General features: G+C 23.8%; 1 protein-coding gene across 3 annotated transcripts; it reads left to right on the top strand.

Moving 5' to 3' along the window:
* Nucleotides 1–995: 995 nt before the first annotated feature.
* LOC145830153 (maternal embryonic leucine zipper kinase-like) lies at nucleotides 996–20,184 on the top strand. Of its 3 annotated transcripts, none has more exons than XM_082938046.1 (17): nucleotides 996–1,194; nucleotides 1,343–1,459; nucleotides 2,287–2,430; nucleotides 2,757–2,899; nucleotides 3,271–3,388; nucleotides 5,765–5,932; nucleotides 6,910–6,999; nucleotides 7,209–7,345; nucleotides 9,068–9,140; nucleotides 12,183–12,358; nucleotides 13,155–13,313; nucleotides 14,104–14,288; nucleotides 15,307–15,333; nucleotides 17,467–17,548; nucleotides 18,279–18,474; nucleotides 18,716–18,825; nucleotides 19,624–20,184. In XM_082938046.1, the coding sequence occupies exons 1-17, from the start codon at nucleotides 1,039–1,041 to the stop codon at nucleotides 19,832–19,834; spliced, it is 2,292 nt and encodes a 763-aa protein (XP_082794172.1). In that variant the 5' UTR covers nucleotides 996–1,038; the 3' UTR covers nucleotides 19,835–20,184. The 3 variants fall into 3 exon arrangements, with proteins under 3 accessions (XP_082794172.1, XP_082794171.1, XP_082794173.1); XM_082938045.1 differs by having other exon boundaries at nucleotides 15,301–15,333; XM_082938047.1 differs by lacking the exon at nucleotides 15,307–15,333.
* The last annotated feature ends 212 nt before the right edge of the window (nucleotides 20,185–20,396 follow it).

Here is a 20,396-nt window from a genome sequence, read left to right as displayed (position 1 = left end):
CTTATTTTATATAGTTTTTACTAAGCTACAAGATACTTTTTACAGATTTAAAAAATTTTAAATAAATTTTGAGATATAGCCGGTCAAAGTCGGAGCCAACAATATGTTCCTTATGGGAGGCGCAAACTAAAACGGCAAAAATAGACTATTTAACTAAAAATCTATCTTCTCCTACGTTTTTTGAGATAACTACCTCAAACTTTCAGGAAATGTTCCTTGATATATTTAGAAAATTCTATTGGAAGGAATTTCAAAAAAAATAAAAATCAAAAATTTTATATAATAAATAAACAAAAAAAACAGTTTTTTTTTGTTTTTTTGTTATAATTTTCTTTTTTTTTTAATTTTTTTAAATTCTGTTTTGACAGAATTTTCTAAATACTGCAAGGAGCACTTCCTGAAAATTTGAGGTAGTTATCTCAAAAAACGTAGGAGGAGATAGATTTTTAGTAATTTCTAGTTATTTGCCGTTTTAGTTTGTGCCTCCCATAAGGAACCTATTGTTGGCTCCGACTTTGACCAGCTATATCTCAAAAATTATTTTGAATTTTTAAAATCTGTAAAAAGCATCTTGTAGCTTAAAAAAAACTATATAAAATAAGATCAAAAACCAAAAAAGGGTGTTTACCCCCCCTATGCCCTTAATAGCTAATTTTATTTAACTTAGATTAAGTTTTTATTAAAATTAGTAATTTAAGAATTACATTTGTATAAAGTTCTTGAAGTTTCAGTTAACAGTAGCTTAACTTTGTAAATCTTTTGTTTTTGAGAAGTATAAAAAATACTTACTTAAATAAACTCTAGTTTTACTAGTACCTTTTATTTACTCATTTCTTAGTATCAATTACTAAATAATAAAGTACATTAACCTATATTAGTTTTTGTAGTGTGATCAAAGTAATTTAGGTTATTTTATTTTATTTGTATAAAATCTATTGTAACTCAATTTTACCTAAATAAAGTAATAATTTATATTTAAAAATCCAGGTGTTTTTTTATAGTTCAAAATTTAAATAAATTATTTCAACCATAGAAAAAATGTCATTGTTACAAGATAAAAGTTTTGACATTCATAACCACTATGAAATGAAAGAGACAATAGGCAAAGGTGGATTTGGTAGAGTGAGAAGGGCTATCCACATACCTACTGGGGAGACTGTCGCTATTAAAATAATGAGTAAAGCTGGATTAGGAGTTAGTTTTTCTAAAAACCACAACTACTTATACTTTCTATTAAAATGGTTTAATAAGTAAAAGTATAAATTAAACTTTAAGCTGTTTATTAAAATAGATATTTTTAGTTGTTTATGCTTTTAAATTAAGTTGTAATAATGTTTTACAGCCTGATCTACCACGAGTAAAAACAGAGATTGAAGCAATGAAAATGTTTTCACATCATAACGTTTGCAGACTCTATCAAGTTTTTGAGACAAAAGACAAATACTACTTAGTTATTGAGGTTTCAATTTAATTTAAAAAAAAAATTTAAGCAGTGGTCTTCACAGTTATTGAAATCTGTGCACACTTAACTTGAAAAAAATATGTGCACCCCAAGCGCAAAATCACCAAAAATAAGCCAAGGCTTGTTTGCTCTTCATCGTAAACTCTAGTGTGTCTGTTGTAAATTTCAAAACAATTTTTGTGCACCCCTACATAAAGCATTAATTTAATATAGTAAATTTTTCTTACAAAGTATAAAACTCAGACTCAAAACTCAGATAAACGTTATATGTTGTAATTGTGTAAGCTTTAGTTAAACATCAAAAATGTTTTTGATTATGTTAAGTAAAATTAAGATGTAAATTGTCTATCTAAATAACAACATTGTTAGTATTTAGCTTGGTTTTAAGTCTTTATGCTACTAGATTACTAAATCATTTTGTTGCTTTCCGAACTGAAATAAATTATTTTTGTAGTCATACTTTAAAACTTTATAAGAAAATCATAAACGTTTACAAAAAATTTTAATTAATAGAGCAAGTATTAAAAGATTACTCACTGCTTAAAGTATTGATTTTGAACTAAAGTTTTTAAAATTTAAAAAGATGACTAGATGCCTTGAAATTGAATTCGTATGTAACTTTTTCAAGTAATTGTTTTACTAATTAGTTTAATTTTCCTCTAAGTTCTTTTATTATATCTAGGTAATAACACATAGCAAACAAAATTAAATATTATGTTAGTATGTTTTTAGTGTGTTTGTAAAATTTTTTTTATTGAATATATTTGTTTTATTATTATTAATATTATTATTGAAATTTTTTTTCAACTTATATAAAACAACAGTATTGTTCTGGCGGTGAGCTGTTTGATTACATTGTACAAAAAGAAAGGCTACCTGAAAATGAAGCGAGAGTTTTCTTCAGACAAATTGTTGCTGCGGTATCTTACATACACCGCAGAGGCTATGTACACAGGGATTTGAAACCTGTCAGTTTTTTAATTAAGATTTTCATAATTAGGCTAATGTCAATATATTAAAGATATAATTACTGTTTTTTTTTCAACTAAATTTAAATTAATCTTTTTGAACAGAAAGTTGTGTAACTTAGCTTATAATTACTAATATGTTTTTATAAGCCTACTTTTAAATTAACTTGCATTAGTTAGAACCAAAAATTAAAAAAAGTTGTTAATAAAAGCAAGATATATTACACTTTAGATAATATAAGTATTTGTTTTTCTTAAATAACTTTTTGCTTTTAAAAACTTCATGAAAACAAAATATAAAATAAACAATAGTATATTATGCACAGGAAAATATACTGATAGATGCTGATCAGAATTTAAAGCTAATTGATTTTGGACTGTGCGCTTCTCCACAAGGCGGAATGAATAATCACTTGGAAACTTGCTGTGGATCGCCCGCATATGCTGCCCCTGAACTTATATGTGGCAGGTTTGAAACTACTTTGAATGTTTGTTTCATACTACATAAAAGTTTATAATCTTACATTACATCTTGCTTTTTTAGATTCCCAGCTGTAAATGTTTTGAACGGTTAAGTTTAAATAAGGACAGAAGTTATAAAAAAGTTTTAAATTTTGATAAAAATACTTTTCATTAAAAAAAAGGTATATTATCAAACAATAATAACTATTCCACAGCTAAAATATTTAATTTGAATAACTGTACTAAACTAATACAACAAATCTAGTAAAAACAAAAATATTAAATTGTTAGTTTTAGTTTAAGTTGTTTTTTTGTAACTGTTTTACATAACTAATTAAACAGCTTATAATTATTATACTAACAATATAACAAAATCAGGCCATACATAGGAAGCGCAGCCGATATATGGAGCATGGGAGTTTTGTTGTACTGTTTGTTGAATGGATTTTTGCCTTTTGACGATGAAAATCAAGCTGTGCTCTACAAAAAAATAAAAGTTTGTTGTAATTAAATGAAAGCTTAAAATGTTCAAGACAATAAAAGCGTGCTATAATAATGAATAACATTTAGGATATATTTGTATTGTTTTATATTTATCTGGTTTTTACTAACGTAAATTTTAATAAATCATGAAACAATAGTTTTATAAGCTGTGATGTTATTTTTGAACCAATTTTTATACTTTAATATAATTTAAAGTTATTTATAAAAATATTATATGTTGTTAAGTTATATTCTCAAAATATTTTTGAAAAGTTTTAATTAACTATTTTAACAATAATAAAAAGGCAAGAGATCTTTAATTTTCATGATTTTTTTCTATTTTCTTTGACATTTTAATATGCTTTGTAATACAATTTTAATATTTGAAAATATTCTATGTTTTAATATATTAGAGATTTTCAGTTATAATTACACAGGGTTACCACTTTACCATGAAAAACCAGGAATTTGAGAAATTTCGAATAAAATCTGGAAAAACCTGGAATTTTGATCAAAAAACCTGGAATTTTTAATAATTTTAACATTTTCAGTAGTAGAAGTTCGATTTGACACAAAAAATCTATCATATAAATAAGATTTTTTGTCATCATCAAAAATATTTTTATTAAAAAACACATTTAAAGTAACTTTAAAGTATCTTTTCAATGTTTTTATACTATTTAACACAGTTTCTTAATTAGAAATTAGCTTAAAACTAAAAATAGACCCAAAAATGTGTACTTTTAAGAACATGGAAGAAATTTGGAAAACCTGGAAAAATTTTTGAAAAAACGAGTGGCAACCATGATTACATTCTGGAAATTAAAAGAAAAATAGATATAGACATTTAATCTTATTTAATTTAATAAGCTATATTTAAAACTAGTGAAAAACTTAAAGCTGCTTAAGGTATAAGATAAAATAATTGTTAAAAAAGTACAACAAGGTTTTCAATATGACTTAACAAAGTATATATATTTTTTTAATGTAATTTACTAAAAAGATTAACAAACTAAGATCTTGAAAATCTTTTATATAAACAATGATAATGGTATTACTTTTTTAGTATTTAAAAATACCCTAATTCAAAGTTTTCTAAAAAACGAAAACAAAACCTAAAGTTATGAACATACTTTAGTTTTACACTAAAAATTCTGTATATAACTAATTTGTAACAGTTTTCATGTTAAAAATCACACAGAGTTGTATGTGTTTTTTTTAGTATGTTGTATGTAAGTTTGATTATAAATATTTACAACAATTAAACTTTCTTAACAAAATTATTAATTTTATAAAATTTTATTTACATTTACAAAAATTAACAAATTATAATATTATAATTTATATAATATTGACTACAGCTTTATGAAAAATTTGAATCAGAATTTTTATTTAAAATTGATAATTAAGGCATTGTTTTCTATATAAAAATGAATTACAAAGTATAGTTGCCAGATTTCTGTGAAAAACGCCACACGTTTACTAGATTTTGAATCTATAAATTAAAGTTATTAAGAAACAATTATATTCGGATTTTTGACAATTTTGATATAAAGTATTTAGATAAACTTTTTTTTTGCAAACTTTTAGTATTAATAATCACAAATAGTTTCAAATTAGAAGTAAATTTATGTTTTGTGAGGTTTTTATTTTAAATTAGTTGTATATTTTTAAAATGTTTATCACAATAAATAAGTACACTTTTATTCTAAACATGATTAATTCAAGTTAGGTTGATGTAATTTTTGTATGCTAATAACCCTAAGCTAAAATGTATGTCATTAAATTTTAAAAGCACTAATATTACAGTTGTACAAACATCTAAGTAGTTTCTTAGCTCCATGTTGTAGTTGAAAGAACTGGCGTATAGATTCTGCTAATGTTGTTTGTTAAAATAAAAATTAGAAAAAATTTTTTTTTTTTAATTTAGTTTAATATATCTTATTATTTGTACTTAAATTATCAATTAGTCACAAGTATCAGTTAAATTTTATTCAAGTAAGTTTACTAATGACTGTTAGTAACATTAATTTTTTTTGATACCTGGTTTCGTTTAGTAAATTGTTAAAAATAATTGTTTGTACAGCTTAAAAAAGATTTTATACTAAACTTAAACTTATAAAATTTTCTATATTTTAACATAAAAATAGATTTCTCCTAAGTATTGTAGTGCTTAAATTGCTAAACATAAATGTATACTCAAAAATTTTAGTTTGGTTTTGTATATATCTACATTTTCAATGTTGTTTACATTATTAGGAATTATATTGTTAGGGAAATATACGTTATTGATATAATTTGTTTTATATGTAGTACTAAAGCATAGCAAAACTATTTAAGTACGTTACAGGTAAACTTAAGACAGTATTTTATTTTAAATTTTCTCAAGGCCGGAAAATACAAAATATCATCATGGTTAAGTGAAAAGTCAAAACGCCTGATTGGAAAAATGTTGCAAGTGAACCCGGAAGATCGTATCGAAATGACAGATTTAATGAACTGCCCTTGGGTTTGTAAAGACGAAGGTATCCCTGTTGAAGCCACTTCTAAATATCAAGTAAGCAATTTCTTTATGTTAAGTTAATCTATATATATATATATATATATATATAAGTTTTTAAAGTTTAAGCAAATGAAATCTCATTATTTAGTTAAGCTTTATCATTTAGTGTTTAATAGTTGTATGAAAAACCTTCTTAAATTATTCAATAGCGAAATTAAATTTTGATACTTTCTTAAAATAAGTTGTACAATTTTAATCAAGCTATCCTTTAAGATTTTAATGTTGTTGTTAGTTTATTTGAATCTTTAAATTTTTATTCATATGATTAAAAGTATGAATAAATTATTTTATTTATTTTAAGTCTTTTTTAACAACTTTGTTTTGACTTCAAATAGTTATCATTATAAGTCTAGTATTAATATAAACTAAATACTAACACAATTTAATTAATTGTACAAATTTGAATAGCTCTAGTTTTGTAAATACCTTTTTCATAATTTATAGAACAAAACACAATAGAAAAAGTTGCGTAAGGAGGACTAGATGCTTTCTATGTACTTAAAGACTTTGATATTTTAAAAAATAACCACCACTTGAAGTTTACTTAAGCTAACTTTAAATTCTGATTAGTATATTACTATTTTAACAAAAAAAATCATAACTTTAATGAACAAATATTTAATTCCATGTAAAGTGTAATGTTTTAAACTTAAAAAATATATAATGTCGAATACTTATTTTCGATTATCTCAATGCAACAACAATATTTCTATTACACTATAAGGAGAAATCAATTAAAATCTAAAAATTGAACGTGATTTAATTATTTATTTCAGAATTTCCTGCATTTACGACAATTTGTTGTCACTGCGTCAAGCAGAGACGTAAATCGCATAAACCATTTTTGCTTATAAAACCAAAAATAACAGCTTTATTAATATAAAATTAGCACGGTTACGGGGTTTAAATTCAACTGGTTTCCAATATGAATTTTTCCATTTACTCTTTATAAATGTTTTGTTTTTAAACAGCGGCGTAATGTTCTGGACAATGACGTCATAACAGAGCTGAGCGTTCACATGAAAGTATCACGTGAATCAATGCGTTCGGAAATATATAAAGTTCGTTTGTTTTGGTACAATTTATACCTTTTTAAATTTATATATAGCATTTTAAATTGATTGCTTAGAAAATAAACTTTTTTATGATGACAAGTTTAAGTAATTAATTTTTTTTCAAAAAAATAAGTTTTAAGGCAAAACAACTTAATATTTACTTAAAGCATATTTTTAATCAACGTTGAATTGTAACAAAGTTTATTGAATTACAGTGGAAGTATAACTACCTGACAGCAACATATTTCTTACTACTTAAAAAGAAGCTTCGTGGAAAGCCAGTAAGACTGCAAATGAGCACAGATTTAGTACCAACAGATATTTCGTTTGTTTCTAAAAGGAATGCTAAAAAGTACGTAAAATGTTTTTTTTTATCAAATATAAATACATTTTCATTGAAATAAAAAGTCCAACAATTAAGTTGTTTGTCATTTTAGAGCTTAAAATATAAACTGTAAGATAATTTTTATCAAATATATGTGAATTTTTAGTTAACCTTGAATATATAGTTAGTTTTGTAAAAGTTTTCAGATACAAACAAATGGAAGAAAAAAACTTTTTTTAATATGTTTTTATACAAAAGGTAGGTAATAAGTTGTTTTTTATTTGAAATATTTAAAAAACCATTTTATGATTAAAATTTTGAAAGTTAGAAAAATAGTTAACTTTATAAAAAATAGTACTAAAGATAAACAAAAATCCTACAAGATGATTGTTTAATATCAAATACGGACTAAACTGAGAAAATTTGAAAAGAATTGCTTATAAACGGTCGGAAAAGATAGATCTTTAATAAAATAGTTTTTTTTGCTATATACATTGTCCTTATATACCTGTTAAACTTGTGTACCTATTAAACTCCTCAGCTTAAATCTACTATATTTAAGAGTTACTTTTTATTTAAAAAGTGCTACAAAGCAACGGGTAGCTTGTTTTGAAATCTTCAATTTAAGGGCGTAGGGGAGTCCATTTTTTTTATACAAAAACTAAATTTGGATTTTATTCATAAGCTTAGAGTATATACTATAAAATATTTAATATAGAACCAAAAAATTCAATTAATTTTAGAGACATAACAAGTTTAAAAAAAAAATATGATACAAGAGTAAGAAAAAAAAATCAAGGTTGATTTTCCTAGAATTTTAAAAATTCACTAAAATCTGTCTTTTTCATTTTTAAGCTATTGACCTCAAAAAAAATATTCCTTCATTATAAGTAAAAATCCTATTTTAACGAAAAAAATTAAAAAAAATTTATGATCAAAAAACTAAAAAAATCTATATTTTTATTTATTTAAGAAAAAATAAATTGTACTTACAATTTAAAAAATTCATATAATTAGATTTTTTATTATTAAGTTAAATTTAAGCTGAAAAGTTTGAGAAAGATTGCTATAAAGTTGTAGGAGAAGATAAATTTTTAATGAAATATTTTCTTTTACTTTGCCCTTCCGTAAGTGTCCTATTGAATACTTTGTCCCCTAATATCTCAAAAGCTAATTTCCATATAACAGGGTTACCAAAAAACCTGGAATCCTTGAAAACCCTGGAAATTGACAATTTAAACTAAAAAACATGGAAAAACTTAGAATTTTAAACAAAAATTACTGAAAAACTATGAATTTTAAATAATTTTTACATGTTAAGTAGTGAAATTTCGATACGACACAATAAATCTATTATGTTGATAACTTTTTTTGTCAATATCAAGTTTTTTTTATCATTAAAAAACAGATTTAAAGAAGCTTTACAGTATTTTTTCAATGTTTTTATACTATTTAACACAGTTTTTTAACTTAGCCTTAATTTTAAACTAAAATTAGACCCACAAACATTTTTAAAAACCTAGAAGAAATTTTGAAAACCTGGAGAAAATTTGCCAAAAATTAATAGCAACCCTGTTACAAGAAACAGTAAAAAGCAAATGTTAGCTTGTTGAAGATCTTCAAAATAAGATCAACATGTAAAATAGTGCCTTATCTTCCTTTATCCTTAAGAACTAGTTGTAAAAACAGTTTTTACACACCTATGTTTTTAATATAATCTCGTTAATTTAAAGTTTACTTTTTTTTTAGGAATAATACACCAAGTAGATTTGCAAAAAGGCAACCTCTCTCAAATAATAATGATAAAGAAAATTGTAACAATGTAAGTTTTGTTATTAAATTCAACAAAACTTTTGTAAAAACATTTAAAAATTAAATATATTTTATTTTGTATAATAATGTATGTACAACATTTTTTGAACTTTATGAAAAATAACCATACATTTTATGAGAAACGTAACCACTTAAATATTTTTAACTTGTTTTTAAAAAAGAATAAATCATTACAACAAATAAAGTTTTAGAAGTTTAATTTAAACAAGTTCAGACTTATAGAAGATGTTTTTTTCATTTTTCTGAAGGTTATACAAAAATACATTTAATATTTTTAATATAATATATATCATTTTTTCGCTTTTTAAAATAAACAAAATATTTAACATGAATAAAAACTTTTAAGTATTTAACAAAATTGTTACTGTAAAAACAATATTTGGTTTGGTTATTTGTAACAAATTATAATTTTATTTTATGTTATTGATTATTGTTTAAAGTTTTTTGTTTGTTTCCTTTGGTTTAAAAACTAGTATTTTCCGTGAAATATTTTAAGCACTTTGTTTTTGTGAGAGATTTGATGCGTTTGTGCTTTTTTTAATAAAATATTAATTACATATAAAAAAGCCATCTCAAACGTTTCAAAGTTTGCCTTTAAAACGCTGCAAAAGTATATTTGAAAAAACATTATTTTTTGTTATATCTGTAAAAAGTTTCTATATACATATTTTAAAATTATTTTACATATCGTTGTCGAAGATTTACTTCCAGGAAAAACTAAAAAATATATTTTCAAAATATTTATGCAAGCGATATTATTACATTTAGTATTAAAAGTCTTACCTTGAAGTTTTTCGTAGCTTTTTTAGTATGTAAGTTTAATTTTGTCTTTAAATAAAGCACTTTCACTGTCTATACTATTAAATTTGTAGTTAAAAAAAAGATAAAATTAATTTCGTTTAATTCTATATTTCGCAAAGTTTTCAAAATGAACTTTAAAATCAACAGATTACTTGAAAACTTACTGTAATCATGAAAAATCAGCATGTAGGTTTGAAATGTATTTAAGTTGATTCTTTGTTACTAGGTTTGAAAAAATTAATTCAGAAAAAAATGTACTTCATAAACTAGGCTAAAAACTAAAAATAATGTCTATTATATTTTATGCCCTAGTTTTATCTAGGTCTGTCTTAACATGTTTGTATATCACGAGTGGCCATCTAAAACAAACTGCTTTGAACTCTGTTAATTTTGACTTGATCGAAATCATTTTGACACTGGTGTGGAAAGTAGAGCGAAGGCGTTGGATACTAAAAATCCAAGTCAGTGTTTCGCCGCCCTTGCCAAAGTTGTTCACTTTGCAGTTTGAATGATCAGAAATGTAACACGTTGCCCGCAACAAAGTGCGAGTCGCCTTATCGATTTTACGCCTCGCTATATTCGCATTGCTAGCCGCTGACTACATGAATAGCTAGAATAAATTGTATTTAAAAAATAATCGTCAAATCTAAAAAAAAAACAAGTTTATGGAGTTTTTTCATTTATTGATATTTGTTTTTGACTTTCCGTTTTTCAATTAAAAAAGAGTGTTTTTGAATATAAATAACCTTGAACTCGACATATGTATAACATAATAATCATTTTATTTATTTATATATATTTTGGTGCCTCTCACGTATTTCTTGTTTGTAAACTTTCCGAGGTAAAAATAAATAGGCGAGATAAAATAAATGAAATATAAATATCACACCTTTCAATACTTTTATAAATAAATTAAGTGATACGAAGTTTCAAACAGTGTAGTTTGTTAGATCCTACAGTTACTGTGCTGAGTATTCAGTTTAACTAAGTATTTTACAAAACGAAGACGTGTATTGATTTCCTGGTCGTAGCGGTTTATTTTTGTACACACGGTAAAAATTTTGATGTAAAAGTGTTGTTAGAGTCGAAGAAAAGTACGTACTTTTTCCTGTTTTCATTTGAAATTAGTATAAGGAATACACATAATTTTTTGCAGATAGAATAGCTTTTATTTTCAGTTCCGTTTCTCGAAGATCTAATTTTAAAGTTTTGTGCAAATGTTTTAGAAATCACCTAGAATAAAAATTAGTCCTATACTATCTTTATTATAAAAATAAAAATGAATTGCGATAAAATATTTGATAAAGGTTTCTCTTTTTGTAAAAAAAAACTTTTGCACTATCTATTATTTTTTAAGAGTGACTTTCAAAAAATCTAATTGATTTCGTAAGAATTTGGTGTTTTCATATAAAAAAGTCAATTTTAGTAGTTAGTTTTTTTACTTTAAGTCTAAAAATTTAATGAAATAAACTTTATAACTGGACCAGTATATGTGCTCTTGATACTATTTTCAATATTGAGAGTTATATAAGTAAATCTTCAGCTGTAAATAATGCAAACTGTATAAACAGTTTAAAGTAACTTTTCTATACTTTATAAATTTAAAGAAACTAGTTTTTATTTTTAATTTACCCATGATTATATTAACATATATGTGTTGTATGGTTTTTAATTCTCACTTCAGTTATTTAGTTCCACATTATTAACAGTGCGGAGAACCCTGGAAATATTTATTTATTTTTGGTTTTTGTCTCAGAGATTTAAAACAAATCCTAAGCTCGATTACAAAAAATGTTATCGGCTGGTGCTTATGTAATTTTGTAAAAACAACTTTTTTTAAACGGTTATCATGTGATATTATATGTTCTGTTTTTACCTACATTTTTTACATTTTTACTCACATGAATCAATTTTTTAAAATCAAATTTAGTCTTAAAAGTACGCACATTTTTTTATGTAACATCTGTTATTTTCTATTCCTCTACCTTATATCCTTGTTTTTTTATATTACGATATTTATTTTAACCTTTATTTAATATAACGATTGTTGTTTATCTAAGTTCGGCAGTTTTAGTTTTATCTTAATATTTCTGCGCATAGTTTTGATTTCACTTTTTAATAGGAAACTTATTAGCTTCATTTTTCCACTATCACTTAACAATCTACTATTTATAGCTAAGCTTTTCAAAACTGAACTTAAGTAAGGTTTCGTAATACACTTTTCTTACAGCAACTTTCGCCTGCATGCCACGAAAATGAAATGAACGCCCGTAACAACAACAACGTTCATGTTAACTACTACCAGCGTAAACAGCAGAACACCGGTTGTAAATGGAAGCCAACAAATATCAAAGTGAAAAAATCAGATTTTCTTCCAGAAGATGACATGATTAAGAAAGAACGAAGGTTTTTTTGAATGTTAACAAAAAAAACGATTAAAATAAAAATTTAGCATTACTTTTTGTTTCTTTTGGAAGTTTATTTTTTAGCATTTTAGTTATTTATTTTAGTACCGTTATTCCTGTAAACATAGTGAGTATACATCATCTGTCAATTTGTTTTTTATAGTATATGATAAAAATTAGTGATTTGAAATATAACTGTTCAAAAATATAGGTTTAATCGTTTGCTAACAAAAGATCCTAGTGAAATAACTTCACTGGAATATAAATAAAAACAAATTGTACAGTAATCTACCTTTATTGTACCAAAATATGTTTCTGTGTGTTAATGAATCAACACACTTCAACTGGGTTCTGTAAGAAAATAATTACTGTAATGAAAGAATAGAAGCATAGAATAAAGTAGGTGTATACATGTTTTCATTAAAATAAAATAATTTCTATAGATAATAGTTAATAATAGGTAAAAATAATTAACATTAAATCCGACTGTTATAAAACTATTAGTATTTGTAATTATTACAATATTTAATAATAATATAATACAAATATTATATAGTTTTATAACAGTCGGATTTTATATTAAGTATTTTTACTAATTATTAACTATTATCTGTAGAAATCATTTTATTTTAATGAATACATGTATACACCTACTTTATTCTATGCTTCTATTCTTTCATTACAGTGATTTAAAGTATTATTTTTTTTACGTTGTACAAAGTTTTACGTACAGCGTAATTTTGTTTATAATTGAATATGGATGAACTGTTTAATTTAATATGTAATTTATATTATAGGCGAACTAAGTCAATGGACAACAATTTAAAAGAAAACAATTTTGCATTACCAATTAGTAAATCAAACTATGAAGCATTGAAAAAATCTAAAAACACTAACAACAACATACAGCATACCAAATATCCAAATACTACAGCCATCAAAAAATCTAATGAAAAGTAAGTTGAATAAAAAACTTTGAAATGTGTTTTTTATCAAATTTACTTTAGTTAACATAGCCGATCAAAAAATATTTCTGTAGTGTAGTTTGCTTTTTAAAAAAGTTTTAGTTATTTTCTGTATGAGATAAAATCAATAAAGTTTTCTCTAAAGCTGATATCACAATCAACTTAATTGCTCATACTTAGCTGTTTTAGCTTAAACCTCTTTCAGCTTGACTTATCAATCTTTTCGAAGCTATAAAATTATCATCAGTGAGAAGTTGAAACAAACTACATTTTTTTTTAAATTTAAACTGTCAAATTTAATTTTCTTGTTTTGAAAATTGTTAAACTTTATTGATAACTCACTTACATTGAGTGCTCATTAAACAAAAAAAAAGTTTTTAATAATAATTATTAGTTTTAAATCTCTTAGATTTAAACTTGAAAACTTATATGTGAAGCAATTAATCTGAAGTAGATGCATATTTTCAAAACTTTTGTAGACTTACATTTTAGAAAAAATTTAAATGATGTCTTTCAAAAAAGATTTAGTTTTCAGTTTTATATAAAAACTATGCTTGTATGTTTAATCAATTTTTTTAATTAAAGGTTGAAATTATTTTTTTGTCATTAAGTTCGATTCATACTTTTGTTTTTAAGTACAATTTTTAACAGATGAATGATAAATAAAACTAAAGTATATTCTGAGTTGAGAATTGAAAAAACTTAAATTAATATACAATTTTTCAAAACTGGTCTTGTACAAGTAGTTTTTTTTTGTTTAAATTTTCATAAAACTTATCAGGCTGGAGCATACAGAACTTATAAACGTGACAGTCACGCCACCCAAAGATCAGGATGCGGCGTTTTCATTGGACAGTTTAGACGACTACGTTGCGTCTGACAATGGTTTGTCAATGGACAGCTCAACACCCAACAGTTCGACCAACTCACCGACGACACCTAGAAACTTTCTGGGTTTCAGCAGAAGTTTGTAACTTTATCTCATCTATGTTTTATATATATATATATATATATATATATATATATATATATACTGTTTTTAATTTTAACACAATACTACAGTTTTTTCTGAAACAATTATTTCACTTGTTTAAAACAATTGATCCAATAATCGTTGTATTCATAATTAATTTTATTAATATTAATAAACGTTGTTGTGTTATGTATACCGGTAGCTACAATTCGTAGTAGAAAGCCGCCTTATTACAACGTTTAATTAGTATTACAAGTAATACTTTTAGTATATTTATATAAACTTGCAAGTCATTAAAAACAACAATACTAGAAATTTTAATAGTTAATTTTTTTTATATCATGATTATTTATACTACATGTTGTCATCAATCTCCTAGCACAAACAAAAATATTTTCTTAAGTGTTTTGCAGTTACTTACAATACAGATAAATTAGGAGAAATTTTAATTTTTAATAATTGGCCGACTAGACTGTCGAGTAGAATTTTCTCCATACATCATAACAAACTTTGAGTGGTCTACAGTTGATTTATAAACTGTAGGAACAATATTATTTTTTGGAATTTGTCAAAATCTGTTAATAGTTAGTTTTAAAGCCCGATTAAATTATAAGCTATTAAGTTATAATACAAATATGTTTTATAGAAAGATTGTTTAACTATCACTAACTCAAAAGTATGAATCTATTTGCAAAACTTTTTTATATAGTTTGAAAAACGTTTTTTATTACATATGTGAAGTTTCTATAGTTTTAAGCGCTTAAAAATCTTATTCATTGGTTTCAGAATTAATTAAAAAAGGTGCGAGTTTGTGAAATTATATTACCAAAGTTTTTATGGAACTTTTAAAAAACATAAGCTCAAAACTTATAATTTTTTTTATTGATTTAGTTTTAATAATAGTTAAAAGTATATAAAAAGAACAAGTGTTTTTATTTTCTAAAATAAAATATTTGTATACCTAATTTTCTGTGCCTATATAACTAGTTCAAAAATAAAATCAAGTTTTAGTGAAGAGATACCTCAAAGTGATCAAATGTAAGTGATGAATGATGCATGTATGTTTAAATAAAGCTCTATTAATATAAATTGAAAAATAAAATTAATGAAGTCCGTAAGCGGAGCTAGTTTTTTATAAATGCTCTTCAGTTTTCGCTTTACTTTGAGTTGATGATAATTAAGTTATTAAAAATAACATGTAAGATTGAATGTCTTTTTGTTTTGCTTTTAACGAAGTATGTAAACTAATTTTGAACTAATACCTAAAAACTGCTAAAACTAACTTGAATATTTTTTTAGCTTTTTTTTAATAACAATAAAACTTAAACAATGGTTATAAAAAAACAATAGCACTTGTGACGTTTTGATATACTACAGCAAAGGGTCTTCCTGACTTTAATATTAAAAATTAAACGTTTAAAATTGAATTGATTTTTCATTATAGATTGTAAATACCTTAAAAGAAATAACATTTTATTAAACCAACTGTTAATTAATAAAAGTATACCACTATATTATTAATTACAAAATTGTTTTATTTCACTATTATTAAATTAAATATTTTGTTTTTAATAATTTATAAGCTTTTGGTATGTAATAAAAATCTCAACATAAGAAACGTTATTGTTCTGTTCTATAACAAGCTATAGAATCTAGTTAACAATTTTTTTTCTTTTAATTCATAAAGTTTGAATGTTTTTAAATCATTTTCTATTAGAAAATTAGGATTAAAATTTGCAAACTTTAATCTTTTAATAAGTCATACAAAGAAATATATATTTTGTTAATGACTTACAAAACTAAGAATAAGATTGAAATAGCTTAAATACTACAAGTTTACAGGTTCGTGAAACCACATAATTTTGACAAATAACATCGTAAGCATAATAGTTTTTTGATTACTTTTATCAATTGTTAATTTATCAAGTAAAAGCACTTAAACTAAGCTTAAAATATTAGTTATGTAAAAAGTATTTTAAAAATAGAATCACTGCTTATAATAAGAGATTAGAATAAAGAAATATTTTTTGATTACTTTATATAAATGCTTATAACCTAAAAAAAAAGACGGCGTAACTTAAAACATCTCTTAAAAAGCCAATCTTTATGCAAAAATTAAATTTGTACATTTATCAACTATAAAGTAATAAAAAATATTAATTTTATTTTTATAAGCAATATAGAAATGAACATAGTCTATTTAAATAAAATAAAATGAATAAATCTGACTATGAATATTAAACATAAGTTTTGCTAAAAGCTAACAAGCAAACTAATACGGAAAAACAATATATTTTTCTATAGCAGAAAAAAAAGTTAATTTATCCATGCAGTATTTAACAACAACTAAAATCTTACTATACTAAAAAGATGTTTATACTTCTATGTTAAAGGTGCTATTCTTTTGTTTTTACTGTTAAAAATATTCTTGTTGCTATTTTTCTTAGTAAATTTTTTTTTTGTTATTTGTTTTGTAAAAATTGTTAGGGTTTAATTGAAATTCGACTAGATTAGCAAAGTGTAAGTTGAAAATAATATTTTTAGTTTCTTTAAACTGCTTATTAAATTTGTTTTGATAATTAAAGGTTTGCATCTATTTAATTTGTAAACAAGACTGGTTTTCTTAACCAGGAATGGTTTTTATAAAAATACTTATTTTTATGTAACGAAAAACTTGTCAGAGTTTTCAAAAACTTTGGTTTGGGAAGCGAAATATTTTTAAAATTTTAGTTGGTATAAAATATTTGTAAAAATATTAGTACTTAAAATTGTATGTTTTTCAAATACAAACACACTAAAATAGTTATGAGACTTTTAAAGCTATTATACTTAAAGTTTAATCTCCTAATTGGGAACCGTTAATTATATCGTTTAATTTTTTCCAAGATAAACGTATAAAACAAATTTGATTTTTAAAACTCAAACCCTTGCTAACTTAATAAACTTATAAAATATAGTCTACAAACTGAATGTCAGTACGTTTTGGTTTTTTTATGTCTTGTTTTTTAAAAGTTTATAACTATAAAATTTGTGTATGTTGATGAATATTTTTTATTTGTCTTATTTTCACAGTATTAACTTTTAATAAGTTTTTAAATTTTATTATTAACTTTTGTTCTTATTAAATTTTTTTAATCAGATGACATAATAGAAATTATAATTTTTTTACAGCTGATAAATATAGAAACTCTCTTGACCTTGAGGCAATGACTGAATTTTCTAGAACTAACCATCCTTTAAGTCCTGAAAAAAAGTAAATATCATAATATTTTATATATTTCGAGTAAAATTTTATAAATTGTAACTAGCTTGTTTATAAGCAACCAGTTGTTCTAATGATATTTAAAAAAACTTTAGTTCATTTTTACTACATACAATAAAGTATTTTACCGGAAAGATAATTATCTGATCGAACATGACAAGAATTTTATTTAGAAATGTATTTGAGGTTATAAATTGAACAAAAATAGTTCTCAACTTATTTAAAAAAAAGGAGACAAATATACAAAATTAGTTATTTAAGATTTTTATTTGCAAAACTAAGTTTCACTCTTTAAGGGATCTTCAGTTACAATTTAAGTCTTTATCAATATTTTATATAATAAATGGTAACTATATCAAGGTATACGAACCATGTTTATTCTATCAAAAATTCTAATTATTAGACTGTTAAATATTAAAAATATTTTTTTTATCAAAAAGTTATACTTCCTTATTAATATACCGCACTACATTTTTAATTTAAACAAAATTATTTATATACATTTGTTAAACTCAGTGTAGATTATACTTTATCATCATAGACAGTATTAAAGCATAATTATTTTAATGTTTTTTATAAAATGTTAAAAATAAACTAAAACAGCAAATTATTATCTAAAATACGCACACGTTTTCATACTATTTCAATTCTAAGTTGTTATTTTAGCTGTCTTAAATTAGAAAAATATATTTTAGGTGTAAAACAGTAAATAACTTTTAAGATCTTGGTCTGTGGACGACACCCTAAACAGTCCCGAAATATCAAATCAGCTAAAAGTTAGCAGTGAAAGCTGCTCTAGCAAGAGGTCGAGCAAAAACAAAATGTTCGGAAGCTTCGAGAAGGGTTTGGACAGAGTGCGTACTATGTTGACGCCGAGCAAGAAGAAAACTAATTATGATCAACCGCGAACTATAAAAGTTTGTTTATTACAGTTGTTTGTTTCGTTAATTTTTAATTTACTTACTTTTAAAAAATTGTACACAAGTTGAAAAATTGTCTTTTTATAGACAATGGTTTTTATAATTATTTAAATTTGAATTTCTATAAATTAGTGTTTAATTTTTATAACTTTAAGATTGCAAAGTAGCTTTTATTGAAATAAGTAATCGATTTTTTTTTTTGCGTCAGCTAATTTAAATATACAACAAATATTAATAGAATTCGTGCAATATATCAAACATAACGACTTGTGGTGATGGTGAAAAACTAATGGCGGCCTTGATTGAAGCTGTTAATAGACAAAATATCGACCATGCTGTAAAAGATGGGTTTGTAAAATTTTAGAAACTGGTTAAAAAAATTAATAAGTTTTGACGAGGTATAAAAATATAATTTTAAGTTTTTTCTTGCATTTTATGCTTGTTTAAATAAACTTTTTTATTAGTTGCAACAGTTCTGAAATAATTAAATAGTATAAAGATATTTATTATCAAAGTTTAAAAATGTGATTAGCTTTGATGCTATTGTACAATATAAACTATTATAAGAATTCTTAAAAAATAGTTTGTATACTGTTTAAGGTATTGATCTTAAATTATTATATTTAGCATCTACCTATACATTTTCATCTATATAAAAAGAAATAGTTATTTTGCAGCTTTGTAAAAAACTTATTCTTTCTTAGCTGTGTTTTTGTTTTGATTATGAAGAGTATACCTATAACAACTTTTTTTTTGTATAACGATTTTATGGTTAATACATTTTAAACAACATTGTGGTCATTAAAATACATAACAGTATTCTTCTAGTACATGATAAAATAAAAAATATAAAAGTCAACTGTTATTTTTTCAAAAGTAAGTATTTTGTTTTTCAATAAATATTAAGTTTGATGAACAAAGTTTATTAACTAATTATAAGTATAAATTGTTATTTCCTAAAAAATAGTTGTTAACAAACCAAATTCAGAGACATTGACAACACATTAATATGCAGACTAGTAGTAAGCTAATATTTATTTATCTTTTTCACAGACCAAGCAATAAAATAGAAAGTTTGCATATCGTAAAGTATCAAGCTAATAAAAACGAATCGTCATTGTTATATCCACCAAATCATTGTTTCAGGTTTATGCTAAGATGCAAAATATACGACGGATCGCAAACAAAAAGCAAGCTCTCGTTCAAACTCGAGGTTTGCCAAGTCATCACCTGCAACATGAACTCACCCCACGGATTTTACGGAGTGCGAAGAAAGAGATTGAAGGGAGACTCGTACTTGTACAAGAAAGTGTGCCAGCAAATCATCTCCAGTTTTCCTTCTTCGCTTACACAGTGAATTGTTTTGTAATAATTAAATGTATTCCACTGTTTTGTTTTTGTCTTCTCCTTTTAAGAGTATATTTCGTTTTATGTACTTGAAGTAAAGTTTAAAAAAATATTTTTTAAATTATTAATTTTAAGATTTAACTGAAATGTTATTAGCAATTGATTACTTAATTTTCTTTTATCTTTTAATTGTATTTTAATTTAATACTTAATTATATCAAACAGTTGTTTTTTTATTTTGTTTAATGTATTTGTACATGCGATTATTACTTCAAATTGTGTTTGAAAACTTCTTTAAATTAATTAGAAATAAAATTAATTCTTGCTTTATTTGTTTGTTTAAGTAAAATTACATTCCTTTAAAACTAATAACCTCTTCTTTTTAAAAACACTAAAAATATTTTATTCTGATCAATATCGTAAATACACTTACTTTTTTCAATGATTCATGATCAATAAACTGTTTTTGTAATTTAGATTATTACCTTTTATTTTTATTTCTCTAAACATAATCTTAAGCATTATTAAAGCTTTAAATAAATGTGATACTAGTAGAACAACTAAATAAAATT

The sequence above is a fragment of the Thalia democratica genome, chromosome 2 (assembly GCF_965202585.1).
Source record: "Thalia democratica chromosome 2, ktThaDemo2.hap1.1, whole genome shotgun sequence".
NCBI classification, from domain to species: Eukaryota; Metazoa; Chordata; class Thaliacea; order Salpida; family Salpidae; genus Thalia; species Thalia democratica.
This window is presented reverse-complemented; position numbering and strand designations above follow the sequence as displayed.

Coding starts and splice junctions, on each gene's coding strand:
- LOC145830153 (XM_082938045.1), top strand. CDS start 1,039: ATGTCATTGTTACAAGATAAAAGTTTTGACATTCATAACCACTATGAA. Junction 15,334..17,466: donor ATACCTCAAAGTGATCAAAT/GTAAGTGATGAA, acceptor ATTTTTTTACAG/CTGATAAATATAGAAACTCT. Junction 18,475..18,715: donor ATCAACCGCGAACTATAAAA/GTTTGTTTATTA, acceptor AAATATTAATAG/AATTCGTGCAATATATCAAA.